Consider the following 21279-nt stretch of genomic DNA (forward strand, 5'->3'; position numbering starts at 1 on the left):
TGGAAACACTGATGCTTTCCAAGTAAGCTAATATAGCTATTAAGAAGAGTATGTAAGGCAGGTCTGCTTCATGCTAACTGCTTACTATGTCTTCCAGGTACTTGAAATACATCAGTAAACAGAACAGAAATCCTTGCCTTTATGCAGTTAACACTGGGACAAGGGGAGATAGAGAGTAATAAACACTGTAAGTAAACTATATGATAGTAAATAGTGTGTGTGTGTATAAACAACTGAGTAGCCTAGAAGAGAATAAGGAAAACCAGAGAAAAGGAATTGAAGTATCTATGGTGTCATAACTGATAAGGCTATTGCCTAAGAGATGCAGTATTATTACTGCTTCAGAAATTAGATATTCTTATGAGTATTTCATAGCTCTAATAACTCCCACTAGCTTTCTGCAACTGGTGTTATAATTAGTAATAAAAGTGAGAGTCAAACATGTTTGTAGAACATTGGTTTTGCCTCTCCATCACTTAGCACATGGCCTGGCACATAAAAGATGCTCAATAAGTATTTATTGTATGACAATCCAAGCCACAAATAGTTTATCTGAACAGTTTTGGTCCCAAAATTTGTTCAGGGGTTTTCTTCAAGGGTCACACAATAAATATTTTCAGACTGTCAGCCAAACAAGTAATGAGTGTGGCTGTGTTCCAATAAAACTTAATGTATAAAAAACATGCAATCAGCACAGGAGTTTTCCAATCTCTTCTTAGTTTATGATATTTCTAATTGGTTTAAGTCTTCAGTTAAAATTTCTTTCAAGAATAAAGGCAAATTAATCACCTACTTGAAAATATTTACTTTTTCAATTCTAATCAACTAACTCAAATAAACAAAACATAATTACAAAAATAACAACACACGCAAGCTCCACTTCTCCCAGCCTATTTTCTTTTGTCTTCTTTTCTCTTTTCCTTTCCCTCTCTCTCTTAAGTGAAAATTGGCAACTCACTCAAACTGGGATAGAAGGTACTACACTAGCTAATGTTATCCCACAGTTTTTGTGAGAAAGAACACACACACACACACACATACACACAGCACTACCAGCCATCTGGTAATATGATGCAAATACCAGAGACTGAATTCAGGTAAATAAAGGCAAATGCAGAAGCTGCTCAGAGTATTAAACAAGCAACCAATTCAAAGACATTAAGTCTGATACAGAATTTAAGAATTAATTTAGTTAGTGGTTCAGAGTGTGAGTTTTGAAACTGTGTGAATTTGTTAAACTGTCAGCTCCAGCGAAGCAGGCCATTTACTTAAATCTTTTAAAGTAATAGTTTCCTCAACTGTAAACTGGGGGCAATAAGAGCTCCAACCTCATAAAATCGCTGCACTCAATAAAATATCAGCCTTCCACTGGCCTTTGAAAGAGCACACCTACATTTTATCCAGAGGAGGAAACGAGTACATCATTAAGCCTGAAAAGAAAGGATTAACGAAGGAGAACTCTTAAATCTCCAAAAGTATGCTAAAATGTGCTTAAAAATATAATTTTGCTTACCTGCCCCACACATTAACATTTAATTTTCTTCACCTGTCTATTTATATAAACTATACCACCTCCTATTTTATTAGATCATAACCCCTTTTTTATACTTTAATACAAAACAAGTTTGAGAATCAAGATTTCCAAAGGTATGAGTATTATGATTGACTAATACTTTTCTTCTTAACAAAATATAACTAAATAAGTCTGTCATCAAATATGTAACCTTTGGACCATAAATTTTATTGGCATAAGAGATTAAAAGGTTACTGGAAGGTAAACACTATTACTTGATATGCAATATAATGACTGATCTAAAGCACTGCTTTGATTCACTTGCACTGTCCCTTCCAGGAGACAAGAGTATAATCTAGTGTTTAAAAAAAATGAAGGAAAAGTATATTTTCATAATTTTAGTTACACTTTATTACAATAAAAACTAGATTAAAAATTGTCCGTGATACATGTGTAACAAGTTAACTGACTTTGGTATTTAATAACTTCTCTAAAATATTTATTTGTAAAATCTCTAGTTTGCCGAATTTTTGTTAAGAAACCAAATGCTCTAGTCATCCCAGCATCAAAATTCTAACACCTACTTCTGCCCTCAAAGCTAGGTAGCAACGTCTGAAAGCAAAATCTGCTGAGGTAGTTCTGAACTTACTGAGGCGTTGACAGAGGAAGGTCTGCATAAATGGGTTATCAGAAGATAAACTCTCGGAAAAGAGCCACGATGTGTGAGGCTTTACCTCCAAGAAAGCACTACTCGGAAGAAACTGTTGCTGAAATAAAGTTGACCTTTCTTCCCTTGCATTTACAATTAAAACATGTTGCTTTTTTTCCCCCCAAATGCGTTAAATAGTCACATTTATTGAAATTCACTTTAAATAGCGTAAAATTCTCTATTGTTAGTTTTACAGACAGAAACATTTTGACAAACTTATACAGTCTGATGATCATCAGTATAACCAAAATCCAAATTACAAAATACATATAACCAAAATACAAACTTCCATCATTCCAGAAAGTTTCCTCATTGCCCTTTCCTCCAACTATCAAATCCGATTTCTAATCCTATCATCCTGCCTTTCTGAGACAGCAACGGCAACCCACTCCAGTACTCTTGCCTGGAAAATCCCATGGATGGAGGAGCCTGGTAGGCTGCAGTCCACGGGGTCGCTAAGAGTCGGATACGACTGAGCGACTTCCCTTTCACTTTTCACTTCCGTGCATTGGAGAAGGAAATGGCAACCCACTCCAGTGTTCTCGCCTGGAGAATCCCAGGGATGGGGGAGCCTGGTGGGCTTCCGTCTATGGGGTCGCACAGAGTCGGACACGACTGGAGTGACTTAGCAGCAGCAGCATCCTGTCTTTTGCACACTGTCCCATGAATGGGACATTGTGTAGCCTGTCTTCTTTTATCCAGCAAGATTTCATTCATCTTGTTGCATATATCAGTTTATGTCTTTTTATAGCTGAACTTCACTGTAGGAACATATCATAAGTTCTTTATCCATTCATCAGCTGATAGACATTGGGGCCTGTTTTGGTGATTGCAAACAAAGCTGCTCTAAAAAGTTTAACTTATAGGTCTTCATGTGGACAAATATTTTAATTTCTGTTGGACAAACACCTAGGATTAGAGTTTCTATACACATGATAAGGAGGATATATTTAACTATATAAGAAATTTTTTTTAAAAAAAGACAAAGATTGATAACTTCACTAAAACAGGATACTAAATGGATGGTATACCATAGTTCTTATGAGAGAGAACACACTACTAATCCTGCAATTCGTCAAGTTAAGGAATACACTGTGTGCTAAGTCCCTTCAGTCATGTCCAACTCTTTGCGACCCCATGGACTACAGTCCACCAGGCTCCTCAGTCCATGGGACTCTCCAGGCAAGAATACTGGAGTGGGTAGCCATTTCCTTTTCCAAAGGAATACACTGGTACTGTGTTAAATATAGATTGCTTACATTGAACTAGAATTACTTAATATATGCAAATTACCCAACACATGCCTGGTGCACAGTATATGCCTAATGACTGTTTTCTCTACACTATTCAAATTCCCATTTTCTTAATGTTCTCAAATCCCCCAAACCCAAACTTACATAAACCTGCAGCTAAACGTAAATCACTGTTTGTTAAGTAAGCTATACAGAATAAGAGACAAAAGAGACAAAAATTTCAACCACTTTTTTTTAATTTATAATTTTATTTACTTTTGGCTGGGCTGGGTTTTTGTTGCTGCGTGGGCTTTTCTCTAGTTGCAGCTAGTGCAGGCTACTCTAGCTGTGGTGCACTGGCTTCTCACTGTGGCTTCTCCTGTTGCGGAGCATGGGCTCTAGGGCATGCGGGCTTCAGTAGTTGCACCACATGGGCTCAGGAGTTGAGGCTTCCAGACTCTAAAGCACAGGCTCAGTAGTTGTGGTGCATGAGCTCTACTGATCCATGGCACAGGGGATCTCCCCGGACAGGGAGTGAACCCATGTCTCCTGCACTTGGCAGATGGGTTCTTTACCATTGAGCCACACGGAAGCCCTCAACTACTTTTCAAAGCAAAACCAATTCCACTTATTCCTTTAAGCTGTTCATTTATCAGTTGCAGAGGAGAAGCCTCTAACAGCAGCAGATCCCAAGTAATATCCATTGTGTATATATACCACATATTCTTTATTCATCCATTTATGGACATGGGTTATTTTCATACCTCAGCTGTTGTGAATAGTTTATTTCATATCTTGAATAATATGAGTACTGGGATGCATGCATCTTCTTGGAAATTGAGTTTGTGGGGTTTTTTTAGGATATATATCCAGGAGTGGGATTGCTTGCTGGATCATACAGTAACTCTATTCTTAGATCTTTAGAGGAATCTCTATATTGTTTTCCATAGTGACTACAATTTACATTCTAACCATCAGTGTCAGTTCAGTCGATCAGTCATGTCTGACTCTTTGTGACTGCATGAATCGCAGCACGCCAGGCCTCCCTGTCCATCACCAACTCCCGGAGTCCACCCAAACTCATGTGCATCCAGTCGGTGATGTCATCCAGCCATCTCATCTTCTGTCGTCCCCTTCTCCTGCCCCCAATCCCTCCCAGCATCAGAGTCTTTTCCAATGAGTCAACTCTTCGCATGAGGTGGCCAAAGTACTGGAGTTTCAGCCTCAGCATCAGTCTTTCCAATGAACACCCAGGACTGATCTCCTTTAGGATGGACTGGTTGGATCTCCTTGCAGTACAAGGGACTCTCAAGAGTCTTCTCCAGCACCACAGTTCAAAAGCATCAATTCTTCAGTGATCAGCTTTCTTCACAGTCCAACTCTCACATCCATATATGACCACTGGAAAAACCATAGCCTTGACTAGACGGACCTTGGTTGGCAAAGTAATGTCTCTGATTTTTAATATGCTATCTAGGTTGGTCATAACTTTCCTTCCAAGGAGTAAGCGTCTTTTAATTTCATGGCTGCAATCACCATCTGCAGTGATTTTGGAGCCCCGAAAAATAAAGTCTGACACTGTTTCCACTGTTTCCCCATCTATTTCCCATGAAGTGATGGGACCAGATGCCATCAGTGTAAGGGTTCCCTTTTCTCCACATCCTCTCCAACATTTATTGTTTGTAAACTTTTTGACAATAGCCATTCTGAGAAGTGTGAGGTGATATCTCATTATGGTTTTTATTTGCATTTCTCTAATAATTAGTGATGTTGAATATCTTTTCAAGTGTCTGTTAGCTATCTGTGTGTCTTCTTTTGAAAAATGTCTATTCAGGTCTTCTTCCCATTTTTTATTTGGGTTGTAAGTTTTTTTGATATTGAGTTGTATGAGCTATTTATATAAAATGAAATAAGACAGAGATAAAAATTGTTATGATACTACTTATAATTGTAATCTAAAAAACAATACAAATGAATTTATATAGCAAAGCAGCAACACATTCACATATACAGAAAACAAAGCAGTGGTTACCAGTGGGGAAAGAGAAGAAGGGAGAGGGTATGTTAGTACAGGATTAAGAAATACACACTCAGAAGAGCTCAGTTCAGTCACTCAGTCATATCCAACTCTTTGCGACCCCCATTGACTACAGCATGCCAGGCTTCCCTGTCCATCACCAACTCCCAGAGTTTACTCAAACTCATGTTCATAGAGTCGGTGATGCCATCCAACCATCTCATCCTCTGTTGTCCCCTTCTCCTCTCGCCTTCAATCTTTCCCAGCATCAGGATCTTTTCTAGTGAGTCTGTTCTTTGCATCAGGTGGCCAAAATATTGGAGTTTCAGCATCAGTCCTGATGCTGAAGTTCAAAAGCATCAATTCTTCTGTGCTCAGCTTTCTTTATAGTCCAACTCTCATATCCATATATGACAACTGGAAAAACCATAGCTTTGACTGCTGCTGTACTGCTAAGTCAGACCTTTATTGGCAAAGTTATGTCTCTGCTTTTTAATATGCTGTCTAGGTTGGTCATAGCTTTCCTTACAAGGAGCAAGAGTCTTTTAATTTCATGGCTGCAGTCACCATCTGCAGTGATTTTGAAGCCCCCCAAAATAAAGTCTGTCATTGTTTTCATTGTTTCCCCATCTATTTTCCATGAAGTGATGGGACGGGATGCCTGATCGGATTAAGAAACACAAACTACTATGTAGAAAATAGATAAACAACAAAAGTATATTGTGTAGTACTGAGGATTATAGCCATTATATTCTGATAACTTTTAATGGAGGATACATTGCAAAAATATTGTATCACTATACTGAAACTATATATACTGTGATATATATTATCACATCTGAAACTAACATAATACTGTAAATCAACTATACTTCAATCAATAGGTAATATAAATGAATAAATTAAAATGCAATTGATGACTAAAATAAATGAAAACAATACATCCTACATGCAGGAAACATTTCAGGTGAGCATCACCATCTTGTGTTCGAAAAGAGTAATTGCAGTACCAAATTTATTGTCAAATATAGAACAGAGATGATAATAGAGACCAAAGTATGAGATCTAAAATCCATCTTTCAAAGTTACTCTAATGTACACCAATAATTACTGCATATGAAGTTTACGCTGTTCATGTTTTATGATTATAATACTTCAAAATTTACCTGTATTTCAAATTAGATGGCACATATCTTAAGAACTGAATTTTCTTATATGCCCCTGTCTGATACTTTTGTACACCACTTCCAAACACACAAACACAAAAGAAAATATAATGCCAGACCAAAATATGGAATATTACTGTTAACCCTCTAAAATCACTTTAAAAATAATCACCAAACTAGCTGTTCTATTTGACTTTAAAATAGTAAAAAAATGGCTTCAGATTTAGTTCTTAAATACACTTAACATTAGTTCCCAAACATGAAATTCTATAGGTATTAATAATCCAAGAGAAGATTTTTCAACTTTAAAAATGACTCAATTCTAAATAGTCATAATCAGACATTTCTAGTGTAACTCAGAATTATTTTTACATTAATAGAAGGTTTTAAACAGCATAGTAAATAGACCAAAATATTACAGGCTGAACAGACAACTATGAAAAGAGAAAATATGCAGCTCAACAAGTTTTCCTTTTTTAAAGAGTAATAAATTTTCAGGGAAGAAGTTAAGGTGTTTTTCAACTGTCAGCTAAGTTTTCTATTTCACAACAGTACCTTTAAGGCTGATTTATGACTCTCCCCCACACCCTAATTTTCTGACAATCAAGTGGTTAAAAAGAAAAGTCACTTTTGCACCTGGATGATATTTGCTTACTTTATAACCTGTATGAAGAGAGGAACTTTTCAAAAACAAAAACATTTGAAAAGGTGATACCTGAAAAAAAACTTAAAAAAAAAAAAAAAAAGAGCATAAAACCTCAAAAGCCAAAACAAAAACTCCAGAAATTTGTTTGGTAAATATCAACCTTTAATGCAGCATTTGGAATCTCTATTACTATCTATTTCTGTGTCACAAAATAAAAGAACTGAGAACCTTAAAGACATATTACAGATTGTGTAGTACATCTTTGACAGGTACAGAAACAGAGGTCCAGAGAGGCTAAATAATTTCAAAGAATACTGTTTGATAGCAACAGAGCTTGAGTTAGAAACCAAGATCTCTTTGTATCAGTCTCGTTTCTTTTTTTTCCCCCTAAATAGGCTCATTTCATTTTGAGATATAATTTACGTACAATAAAATACCCTCATTTAAAGTGTACCTTCAATATTTGTAGTACAACCACCAACAAAACCTGGCTTTATAATATTTTCAGCATCTGGAAAACTTCCCTCAGCAGCTTTGCAGTCAGTCTCCTCTCCCACACCTGTTGTTCAGTCGCTAAGTCACGTTCAACTTTTTTTGACCCCACGGACTGCTGTACACCAGGCTTCCCTGTCCTTCACTATCTCCCAGAGTTTGCTCAAACTCACAGCCATCGAGTTGGTGATGCCATCCAACCAGCTCATCCTCTGTCACCCCCAATCTTTCCCAGCACCAGGGTCTTTTCCACTGAGTCAGCTCGTTGCATCAGGTGGCCAAAGTACAGGAGCTTCAGCTTCAGCACTAGTCCTTCCAATGAATGTTCAGGGTTGACTAGGATTGACTGGTTTGCTCCTGCTCTCCAAGGGTTAGCATCAGTCAATAATCTGCTCTTTATTTTTATAGGGTTGACTTCTCTAGAAATTTCATACAAATGGAATAATACAATATATAATCTTTTCTACTTTCTTTTACTTATAGAAATATCCTTGAATTTCACTCATGTTGTCTGTATCAGTTATTCATTCCATTTTTATTGAAGTATAACTGACTTCCAATATTATATTAGCCTCAGGTATAAAAAATAGTGACTTGACATTTTTATACATTATGTAATGATCATCATAATAAATCTACTTAATGTCACTACACAAAGTTATAATGTTATTGACTATATTTCCTATGCTGTACAATTATATCTTTATGACTTACTTATCTTATACCTGGAAGTTTATAACACTTAATCCTCTTAACTTCACTACCTATCCCCTCACTCCCCTCTACTCCAGCAAGCACTAGTTTATTCTTTGTATCTATGAGTCTATTTGTTAAGTCTGTTTATTTGTTACACTTTTTAGGTTTCACATGTAAGTGAAATATAGTATTTATCTTTCTGACTTTTTTCATTTACCATAACACACTCTAGGTTCATCCAAGTTGTCCCAAATGGCAACATTATAATTTTTTATGGCTTAGTAATATTCCATGTGTATGTGTGTGTGTGTGTGTGTGTGTATATGCATGCATGCTCAGTCGCTCAGTCATGACTGACTCTTGTGACTTCAAGGACTGTGGTCTACCAGGCTCCTTTGTGCACAGAATTTTCCAGGCAAAAATACTGGGTGAGTTGCCATTTCCTACTCCAGGTTATCTTCCCGACCAAGGGATCAAACCCTCATCTCCTACACTGGCAGGAGGATTCTTTACCACTGAGACAAGCTAGGAAGCCCCTATGCACATGGGTATACATTATCTATATCTCATGTCTTCTTTATCCACTCATTTATCATTGAGCACTTACGTTGCTTCCTTACCTTGGCTATTGTAAATAATGCTGCAATAAGCACTGGGATGCATCTCTCTCCTTATATTAGTGTTTTTGTTTCTCAAATAAATACTGAGAAGTGGAATTTGGCAGTAATATGTAGTAATATGGCTGCTGCTGCTGCTAAGTCACTTCAGTCGTGTCCGACTCTGTGTGACCCCATAGATGTAAGCTCACCAGGCTCCCCCGTCCCTGGGATTCTCCAGGCAAGAACACTGGAGTGGGTTGCCATTTCCTTCTCCAATGTGTGAAAGTGAAAAGTGAAAGTGAAGTCGCTCAGTCGTGTCCGACCCTTAGCGACCCCACAGACTACAGCCAACCAGGCTCCTCCATCCATGGGATTTTCTAGGCAAGAGTACTGGAGTGGCTTGCCATTGCCTTCTCTGAGTAATATGGCAGTTTCTACTCAATCTTTGCTAATACTTGTTATCTTCTTTATGATAGCATTCTGACAGGTATAAGGTAATATCTCATTGTGGCTTTAATTTGCAGTTCCCTGATGACTATGATGTTGAGCATCATTGCATGTGTCTGTTGGTCATCTATGTCCACTTTGGAAAAATGTGTATTCTTTGCCCAGTTTTTAACTGAGTTGTTTACTGATGTTGACTTGTATCAGTTCTTTGAACATTTTGAATATTACTCCCTTACTGGATATATCATGGCTAATATCTTCTCTCATTCAGCAGGTGGTAGCCTTTTCATTTTATGGATAGTTTTTTTTTCCACTATGCAAAAGCTTTTATTTTGATGTAGTCCCATTTGTTTATTTTGCTTTTGTTGCCTTTGCCTCAGAAGGTAGATTCAAAAAATATTGCTAAGACCAATTTTAAAGAACTTACTATGTTTTCTTCTAGGACTTTTGTAATTTTAGGTCTTATATTTTAATCTATTTTGAGTTTATTTGCACATAAGAAATAAATATAAGAAAGTGATCCAGTTTGATTCTTTCACATGCTGCTGTCCAGTTTTCCCAACATCATTTATTGAAGAGACTGTCTTTTCCCCACTGTACATTCTTGACACCACTGACATAATTAAGTGACTATACAAGCATAGGTTTATATCTACGTTCTCTATTTTGCTCCGTTGATCTATATGTCTATTTCTGTGCCAGTATCATACTGTTTTGATTACTACACTTTGTAGTACAGTTAGAAATCAGGGAGCATGATGATTGTTACTTGGTTTTTCTCTTACAAGACTGCTTTGGCTGTGCTTTATGGGTCCATACAAATTTTCAGGATTATTTGTTCTAGCTCTATGAAAAATTCCCCTGGAATTTTGATAGGGATTGACTCTGGGACTGATGTGGATAGTAGGGACAATTTTAAAATATTAATTCCTTTAATCCATAAGCACAGTGTATCTTTCCATTTGAGTCATATTTAATTTCTTTCATTAACATCTTAAAACTTTTAGAGTAGAGGTCTTCACGTCCATGTTTAAATTAATTTATAAGTATTTTATTTTTGATGCAATTGTAAATGGAAGAGCTTTCTTAGTTTTTCTGATAGCTTTTTGTTAATATATAGAAGTGTAACAGATACTTATATATTAATATTGCATCCTGGTAATTTACTAAATTCATTAATTCTAATACTTTTTTTGGTGGAGTCTTTGGGATTTTCTATATACAATATCATGTCATCTGTAAAACGGTGACAGTTTTAACATCTGGCTTTCCAATTTGAATGCTTTTTATTTTCTCTCTCTGAAATTATGGTATCTACAACAAAAGGGTAAGATTTCTGAAGATGGAATAAAGGTATCATATGAAATAAAACAAAATCTCAAGCCTGGAGGACATAAAGACTGGTTTGTGAAGTGGAATGTAAAAATAAGACACATAATACAGTTTTCAAAAATAAAGAACTATATAGAAGAGGTAATAAAACTGTTCTTTATAGCACTGGAGTAGAATCAGGCTGGTATGTAGACGCTTTAGGCAGAAAAACAGCTGCTTGTTCAGTAGAATAGAGTTTCCTAGTAGTCTGAGTCAAAGATGAAGTGGTCTATTTCACGAGTTAACATACTCCTCATCAGTATAGGTGAGTAATAAAGAATGGAGAAAAGAGGGGTAGAAATTTTATAACAGGGTCAATGAATCAGAAGCATAACTAGACTATTAAACTGTGCAAGTAGCTCTCTAATCTTAAAAAAAATAATTATTTTAGAATGTGTGTATCAAGGACAATATGTACTTTATTATTATTCTAACAGAAGATTAAACATAATCCTATTTGCATGGTGACATAATCAAATGTTATTTACTAAAAAGTGAAAGTCACTCAGTCATGTCCCCACGAACTATACAGTTCATGGAATTCTCCAGGTCAGGATACTGTAGTGGATAGCCTTTCATTTCTCCAGGGGATCTTCCCAACCCAGGGATTGAACCCAGGTCTCCCACATTGCAGGTGGATTCTTTACCAGCTGAGCCATCAAGGAAGTCCAAGAATACTGGAGTGGGTAGCCTATCCCTTCTCCAGTGGATCTCCTGACCCAAGAATTGAACTGGGGTCTCCTGCATTGCAGGTGTATTCTTTACCAGCTGAGCTATCAGGGAAGCCCGCAGGCACACTGGGGCACACATCAACAAATGAAGAAGCAAAACCAGGTACAAAGCAGCTATCTGTGATTACAGAGTCTTATCTCCTCAAAATTTAAACATCTAGTCTGAAAATCTCAACAATGAAAAACACTACAAAGGGTTTTCAACTCACAATTATAGAAATCAAAAAACAATACAACTTTAAGGCTGAGATGTCATGAATACTTTTTTTTTTCATATAATAAAAATTTCCCTTCTATATTTACGGATTTTGGTAAGTCATTCAGTTGGAAAAATAATTATTTGGCCCAAGAAAATGTATTTTAAAGATGAAATATTTAAAAAATGCTCAAGAAGATATTGAAGGCACTTTAAAGAACAAAAAGTTAATACAGTCTCCCTACTATTATTGGTTTATTTTAACCTCAGAATGATATTGACCCATATTTATGGGTCATATATACTTACGAAATAATATATGAAACAATATATTTAAACAACCTTTAGAAAAACGTTGTGGTTCTTGTGTGAACAACGGACATTAGAGACTTTAGTAAACTGCTAAAAGTTTACAAGGATAGACCAATGGTCAGTAAACTCTTTCTGCAAAGTTCCAAGTGATAATTTAAGTTTTTAAGTCATAGGTCTCTACCATAACTACTAAGTAGCGCAAATGAAATCACAGACAATACATCAAAAATTAGTGTAACTTAGCTGCTATATTTAAAATGGATAACCAACAAGGTCCTACTGCATAGCATGAGAATGCTGCTCAATGCTATGTAGCAGCCTGGAAGGGAAGGGAGTTTGGCGGAGAATGGATACATGTATGTGAATCCATGTATAGATAAGTCCTTTGCTGTGTAAAGGAACTATCACACTGTTAACTGGTTATATTCCAATATAATATAAAAAGCTTAAAAAATTAAAAAAAATAGTGTAACCTTGTACAAGTAAAGCTTTATTTATGAGGCCTGAAATTTGAATTTCGTATAATTTTCACATCACAAAAATTACCTTTTCTGTCAACCATTTAAATAAGTAAAAAGCATTCTGAGATCATGAGATGCAGAATAACAAGTGATAACAGATCTGGCACATAGGCCATAGTTTGCTGACCCCTGGGATAGACAGTCTTTATCTTAACCTCTAAATGAGACATGACCCACATATGCATACAACCTCTGACAAAATTCCATTCCCCCGTTCCCGAAGCTGAAACCCTTATTAACTGCTACTATAATAAATATACTGAAAACACTTAACGCTTTAAAAAAACAAACAAAAAATCCCACACACAAACAGCAACAATAATAAAACTACTTCTGTCTTACAAAATGATGGTAAAGCTGAAATTGGAAAATGACCTTGCAAGAAGCCTCCCACATCTGATCAATAACCTTGCAAGAAGCTTCCCACATCTGACCACACTGTGGCTCACCTTCTAACACTGCTGCTGCTGCTGCTAAGTCGCTTCAGTCGTGTCCAACTCTGTGCGACCCCATAGACAGCAGCCTACTAGGCTCCCCCATCCCTGAGATTCTCCAGGCAAGAACACTGGAGTGGGTTGCCATTTACTTCTCCAATTCTAACACTCTAAGACTCTCCATATCATTTTGATAAATATTAAAGATCAAAAAGCATCCTGTAAATATAGGAAAGTAAAGAATTATGATTCATTTAAACTTTTAATGTTTCTTAGATCAAGCAGCTAGTTTTTTAGTTCTGATATCGGAGAATAGCAGTAACAGATGAATAGGACTTTTAATTTAGAACTAGGAAGGGTGGAGAGGAAAACTGTTCACAAATGTATTTTTAACCTATCTGAAGGTATTTCTGGAATACAATTCATTTGAAAATTGGAAGCTACACATATTTAGCTTCTAATCTATTTAGCTTCTCACCTGCTGACATTTCTAAACAAGCTAATTTTTCCATGTTACAAAGATATCAATAAAGTCAACTTTTAATTTATAGTATTTAAGAAATAAAAATATTATCCTATATTTAACCAATCAACCTTTCCTTCAGAAAAACTGGGAGGAAAATTAACTCCAGTTTATAACTTCCATGAGTTAAAACACTAAGTTAGAAAATAATTTTGAATACTGAATCACTCACAACCTCTACATAACTTACAAAAATGTCCTCAGTTGAGTAATCTCTTCCATAGATGGCTTACAGCATAATTTTTTAAATTCTACAAATTTACTATTATAATAAAACTAGGTTTCAGCCTAGGTATAATAATTATAGTAGTAATCATTATTGAGAGCCTGTTATATACCAAGCATCAGTACTAAAAGTGGCCATACCAAGCATCAGTACTAAAAGTAACCAAAGGGACTATATTTTAAAATATTCATAAAATTAAACAATTCTGAACCTTGTTTAACACTAGGGTAAGAAGACATGATCATTTCTTCCTTAATATCCAACACATATGCATGAAATACCATGGACTGAACACTATACTCTTCTAAAGGTGCTATGTAAGCTACAGCCTAACAAAGAACAATATAAACTCCCAGAGTTTGAGTTTTAAACCATTATTTGGGCATCAAAAATAATTGTTTGTTGCTCTGTTTCCTGATGTTGTGTAAATCCAGGCCATCATCAATCTAAAGACAATGGAATGACCTGACATCACCATCTCATTTATCTTCATCTGTCCTTCACAGTCTGTCATTCTTAATGTAAAATGGACTCTAAAGGATGCAACTTCTCTTCACTCATCTAAAAGCTGAAAGAGGAGGGTAAGGGGTAAAAGGTCTATGGTGGCTTCAGTATACCACTGGAGACTTGAAGCAATCACTTCACTCAGCCTAGAGAGCTACACTGCAGCTAATGTGCTTAACATGTAAACATGACAGAGCAGGAAGTAGGATAATGTGATTCTTGAGGTATGTGTCTCACTTTCCTTGCTGAATCCTCAGAAAACTCCAGCTTTAGCTTCCCTAGGCTATATGACACTGAAATATTGTCCAAAAAAGATACTAAAAATGCACAGTATATGGGACATAGAATGATATCAATTTCACTTCTCTGACAGTCCAAGAATTCTCTCCATTCCAATATACTAACTTAAGGTCATCATAATACAGAGGTTGTAAGTCAACAGGTAACAGGATTGTAAAGTGTGTGAGCTAATTTACATGGCCAAACACCTTAATTAAATGTACCCAAGTTAGACTAACTGCATCATATCTTTCATATTAGAACAATCCTTTTTCTTTCCAGATTTACGTCAAAAACAAAATCTCTACCTTTCAGCATCAGCACAGGAAGTTTACTTTAATTCTCCTGTCGCCTATTCTCTTCCTACCACTGTTTTTCCCAGACAAGACAGCTGGTGAAAACTACGTCTATTCATTTCATAACAGGAAGTTGCTCTTTGTTAAATCATCTCTTAAGACTGTTTTGTTTCTAACAACACATTCAGCGCACATTTTGAATACCATGTTCTAATTACACATGTGCTAAAACCTTTTTTTTCCAATAGTACTAATAAACAATATACAAATAATATAATAGTTCATAAAAAATCTAGAAAAATACACCTTTGATATAGCTTATATCATCTGAGTAATAGGAGAAGTACAGTTAATAAAAAATTCATACTAAATATGAATATGGAATTCTACCTGAAATAGAAAATGATTAAAACATTTTTACAAAAATCACTGTTTATTTAAAGTACTGTCTTCTGCACAACTACAGAACATATACAGAACATTTAGACCATGGTTCAATGTACTAAATTCAGAGTTGTACTTGAAAGCACAGCATGTATCATTTGATGATCTTGAAGCCATTGATTTATCACAAAATATTTTTTCCATTTACCAGTTTTGCTTTGCTGGCAGTCATAATTATATAATTTCATCTATTACAAATTAGATACTATAGATTTTGAAAAAATTTGAGGAGTAAAGGCCTTTAGATCCCTCTGACCTAGAAAATTAAGTTTCAGCATATAATTACAAACAATCTTAATATTTTAATTTAAATGTGTTCATCCAACCAGTCCATTCTAAAAGAGATCAATCCTGGGTGCTCATTGGAAGGACTGATGCTAAAGCTGAAACTGCAATACTTTGGCCACCTCATGCGACGAGTTGACTCATTGGAAAAGACTCTGATGCTGGGAAAGGTTGGGGGCAGGAGGAGAAGGGGACAACAGGGAATGAGATGGCTGGATGGCATCACCGACTCGATGGACATGAGTTTGAGTGAACTCCGGGAGTTGGTGATGGACAGGGAGGCCTGGCGTGCTGTGATTCATGGGGTCGCGGAGAGTCGGACACGACTGAGAGACTGAACTGAACTGAAGATTAGTTTGGTAAAAAAGTTGTATTTCTAAATTTTAAAAAGTGAATCAAAATATATACGTATGTGTGTGTATATGATGCACACATACACATAAACAACATATGTATAAGTACACATATGTACATATATGTGTTTGTGTATGTTTGCACTTCTCTGATGCATCTAGAAGCAAAGGTTAATTAGTCAAAAGATATTACCAGTGTGTAACAATACTGGTACTAAAACGCATATTTTCAACAATTAGGTGATTTTAGAACCAAGATGTTAAGTAAATATTTTATAAAAGATCAAAAACACGACAAGAATTTTGGCAAGTTATTTCCCAAGCTTTAATTTCTCAAAGTCTGTGATACTGAAGATTGCCACTTATGAGCTGCCATAATAAAACAGAGTATCTGTGTCCAAAGGCAAATATTATTAGCAAGCAATAAACACATTAAAAAAAATGCAAAAAGAAATGTATAAAAGAACCACTTCCCTCCCTTCAACCTCCCACCTTTGGAGACAAGTTCTGCCCAAAGTGGTTAAGCATTTTCTCCAAGAGAGCAAAGATATCCACAGACAAAAGCATCCCTAAAAGAATGGAAGTCATCTACCATTACCTCTGGGGTTTTGACGTATTCTAAGATGAAGGAGAATAAAGGTCCCAAACCTTAGAGTGACACAAGACAACTTATAATCTCTATGTTTATCTTAAAAACTTCTTTAGGTCTTTTCTACCAGGTGGAGGTAAAAACTAGGATAAATTTCACCTTAATGCAAAACACAAGAGGTTGAGGTTCAATGTAGGTCTTATAGAGCAAAAAGTTAGCAGAAGAGATGACATCAACAATTTCACTGTATTAAACAACAGGCTTACTGTTACACTTATAAAGAACATGAAAAATGTATCCTTTAAATAAAGGAGTTTAAATTCATTTATCCATTTCTATTTTAAGAGAGATTATATGTATAATTAAAGAAAGATATATCTGGACAAGGCAAGGCACAGAAATACTCCATCTGAAGAAGACAGACTCCACAGAAAAGGATATTTCAAAGGAGCAGGTTTGTACCCAATCAAATGAATGGCAAAGATAAGTTGGTCTCTGTGAGAGTTAGAAGTTATTCTTAGTGCCCAGAAGAGAACTCACACAGGGCTGGAGAAGAAGCTGAAGAGTACTGTGGTAGGAGGAATTCTAGCTCAGTCAAGATGCTATTCGGAGAAGGCAATGGCAAGTCACTCCAGTACTCTTGCCTGGAAAATCCCATGGATGGAGCAGCCTGGTGGGCTGCAGTCCGTGGGGTTGCTAAGGGTCAGACACGACTGAGTGACTTCACTTTCACACATTGGAGACGGAAATGGCAACCCACTCCAGTGTTCTTGCCTGGAGAATCCCAGGGATAGGGGAGCCTGGTGGGCTTCCGTCTATGGGGTAACACAGAGTTGGACACGACTGAAGTGACTTAGCAGCAGCAGCAAGATGCTATTGTGAAGGGCTTTGCAAAGGTAAAAAGGTCCTGAACCAGCTGACTAGAAGGTGAAGAGACTTTCCTTGATGGACCTAACTTGATCAGGTGCGATTTAAAAAGACACTAACTAGGCTTTTTCTGGCAATAGAAATTTAAAGCATAAGATGGAAAAAATATGATGGAGATTCTCCATTGCTATCTTGGGACAATGGAAGGGGCCATGCAGGTCTCAAGGGGATGAGAGTGGTTCCTAGGTGACAGCTAGAAAGGAAAGTTAGTTCTTAGGTCTACAAGCACAAGAATTGAATTCAGCCACAATTAGGTGAGCGTAGAAGAGGAATACCAACTAAGGACAAGAACATAGTTGGCCAACAACTTGTTGAGATCCTGAGCAGACAATCCCATCATGCCATGCCCAGATTTTGACCTACCTAGAGAAATGATAATAAACACTGCGTGAAGCTGTTAAATTTGAGGTAACTTGTTACAGTATGACAAACTTAATACATGCATTCAGTTCAGTTCAGTTGCTCAGTTGTGTCCGACTCTTTGCGACCCCATGAATCACAGCACGCCACGCCTCCCTGTCCATCACCAACTCACGGAGTTCACTCAAACTCATGTCCATTGAGTCGGTGATGCCATCCAGCCATCTCATTCTCTGTTGTCCCCGTCTCCTCCCACCCCCAAGCTAAATCATATAGCTTGATTTGGAAGAACCCAAGAAGTTTACAGTAAGCCCCAAATCCTACTTCAAGAAATGTGTCTAACATCAATGACATACAACACTAAAATACCAAAGAGGGCCATTAGATTAGACACTACAGGTAAAGAAATCTAAGAAAATTTTCAAGCTCATTAGCCATAGTAACTAGGAGACAGAGATCATAAAATACAATATGCATTAACCAGGGAAAAGATGATTCTTCTAGATTCACTGAAACCAAAAGGTGGGATTAGATCATCTCTAAGGTGCTGTGATTCATGGGGTTGCGGAGAGTCGGACACGACTGAGCGACTGAACTGAACTGAAGGTCTCTTTTAGCACTTTCTATAATTCTTGTTAAGATATAGTCCTATCTTTTTTAACAGACACAAGAGATACCTGAGTACAAACCCAGATCCTACAGATGTTCTTAACTCAACCAGCTTCTAATAAAACACTGAATCATAAAGGGAAAAATTTAATTTATTAAGGTTCAAAGCTTTCTCATCTGCATTCAACCAAGGGACTTTATAACACAACAAAATAACAAACTGAACGAAAGCAAGGCTTTCTTCCCATATAAAACCTACCTTTGTGTTTTCAAAAAGATGATTTTTTTAAAAATCCCATATTTAAAACTGAAAGTCTGTATATATGTGCACAAGGAGGAAAAAGTTTATAAGGTCATGTACATGAGACAATAACATTAACAAAAGCTGAAAAAACTGGTTGATGTCCTGGAAGTAAATCTTTACTCTCAATTTAGATCCTTGTTAAAAAATTATACATTAAGTATAAATTAGGCGCTTAAAATTTAAGTGAACTCATTTGTTAAAACACAACTTGGGGGAAGAATAGTGGTAGCAATCAGTTCAGTTCAGTTGCTCAGTCATTTCCAACTGTTTGTGACCCCATGAACCGCATCACACCAGGCCTCCCTGTCCATCACCAACTCCTGGAGCTCACCCAAACTCATGTCCATTGAGTTGGTGATGCCATCCAACCATCTCATCCTCTGTCGTCCCCTTCACCTCCTGCCCTCAATGCTTCCCAGCATCAGGGTCTTTTCAAATGAGTCAGCTCTTCACATCAGCTGCTGCTGCTGCTAAGTCACTTCAGTCGTGTCCGACCCCACAGATGGAAGCCCACCAGGCTCCCCCATCCCTGGATTCTCCTGGCAAGAACAGTGCAGCTAAATAGTATTAATTTTGCACCTATATAGCTTAATTTAATGGTATAGTCTAAGCAACTTCTTAAGAGAAATAAAACCCATTATCATTTTGATTCTAATTACTCTGAGAGCAATTGCTAGGTCAGGACTTCTAGAAAACTGTTGAAAAGAACTTGAGTCTAACTAGTTAGTGAATATCCAGAATTTTATCCTAATATGAATGAAAATATTAAAAAAAAAAACTTCTCAAAATAAATCAGATGAAACACAAAATGAATTTCAGAACTTCAGTACCACAGGGAACTATACTGAGAGTTTAATGCAACAATGAGGGAGGAAAAACTCAAGGGATAATAAAATAGTTTCATTAATACCAAACCATAAGTAATAAAAACATAAACAAAACTTTTTCTCTGTTCTCTTCATTTCCTTTAGTTTAAGATCTTTTAGTATCCTCTAAATGACAAACTGATTAAAAAGTAGTTTGACAGGAAAAAAAAAAAAAGAACCCAATATAATCAAATGATCCAGTTCCTGATTATACAATGCTCACAATGCCTTCTTTCCTTACCTTGTCTATCCTATCTGGACGATTGGTAGCTGCCAAAATTGTCACATTCTTTAACTGTTCAATGCCATCCATTTCCGTCAAGAGCTGAGCCAAGACACGATCGGCTACATTCCCAGCACCTGAAGAACTGATTTTTAAAAAACACAGTTTTAAAAATCTATTTACCTATCCCAAACACTCCACTTTTTAAAAAGACTGTATATTCTGTACCAGGAAACACTGTCTTTTTCAAGTTATAAAATGCATGCTTCAGAATTCATTACTTGTTGAATTATCATATTCAAGAAGTAACTAGATTGAAATAATTTCTTTTCCTCCATCATCAGCCGTGATTACTTTCTCCCCAAGAAGGAAATGCTAAAAAGCATCAAATATAAAAGATCTGGGAAGTAAGATATAAGATTATTTCTTAAAGGTTCATCAAAACATAATTACTTAATTGGTATTTACATTTTGTATAGCAATTAAACTGACAAGAATTGGGAATAAACAAATGAGTAAGATACAGATTCATTCTCACATGAAGTTCAGAGCTTACATGAGACAGAAAACTCCTTACAAACATATAACAAATGGGGTATTTTTGACCTATCTTGATATTTTCATAAATATTAAGAGTATATTTAAACATATCAGCAGATAAGGAGTCACACAATATACTTATCTGGAGAGACAGGCAAAAAAAAAAAAGCATTTTATTTTGTTGCTTTTGTTCATGTCCTAGGTCAATTACAAAGCTGCTCCTGGAGAAACTATAATCTCATTTCCTTTGATCACAAAAAAATTACTGAATATCTATTCTTAAGAAGTAAACCCAACAGGTCTTAATAGTGAACAAAATCCTGATATTAAACAATCAATGTCTCAAAATAATAATTCTCATTAGCACTAGCTGGAATTTACTAAAACCTGTTCAGAACTGATAAACACACAATAAACATCTGGGTGGACAATTATAGCGTGAAACAACACTGTAAATGTATTAAATGTATAAATTCAATCAGATGCAGTTCAGAGTGGGAGAGGAGGTGAAGAGGGAAAGAGGGTAGAAACCACACCCCACACTCTTGTCTTAGCATGACAGCAAGTACACCTTAATGTTCACCCAATCATCACATAATACATTTAGTAATAAAATAATCAGGATCTCTAAACAGAAGAATTTAGATCCCAGCATGCATTACAAGTTTCAAAACTTGACACACAGGAGAACAGTCTCGAATTCACACTAATCAAACACATGAGGCTGTTATATAAATCATTACTATCAATTAAATTAAATGGTTGGTTCTTCCAGGTTATTATATAAATTACACTGTCAATTTATTAAATGGTCTTTCCCAATGACAAAAAAGTTTGCGAGCAAGCAAGGAGAATCTAAGAAGCCAGTG

The 21279-nt window shown here is 36.2% G+C and overlaps 1 protein-coding gene across 1 annotated transcript in view; it reads right to left on the minus strand.

Annotated features, from left to right (window-relative positions):
* AFG2A (AAA ATPase AFG2A) overlaps positions 1–21279 on the minus strand; it is a 348050-nt gene that overhangs the window by 213668 nt on the left and 113103 nt on the right. The window contains exon 14 of the mRNA XM_055404743.2: positions 19889–20015. Coding sequence (XP_055260718.2) covers positions 19889–20015 — 127 coding nt within the window. The remainder of the gene's footprint in view (positions 1–19888; positions 20016–21279) is intronic.

Source organism: Moschus berezovskii, chromosome 19 (genome assembly GCF_049115385.1).
Source record: "Moschus berezovskii isolate FMDL1 chromosome 19, NW_MosBer_1.0, whole genome shotgun sequence".
NCBI classification, from domain to species: domain Eukaryota; kingdom Metazoa; phylum Chordata; class Mammalia; order Artiodactyla; family Moschidae; genus Moschus; species Moschus berezovskii.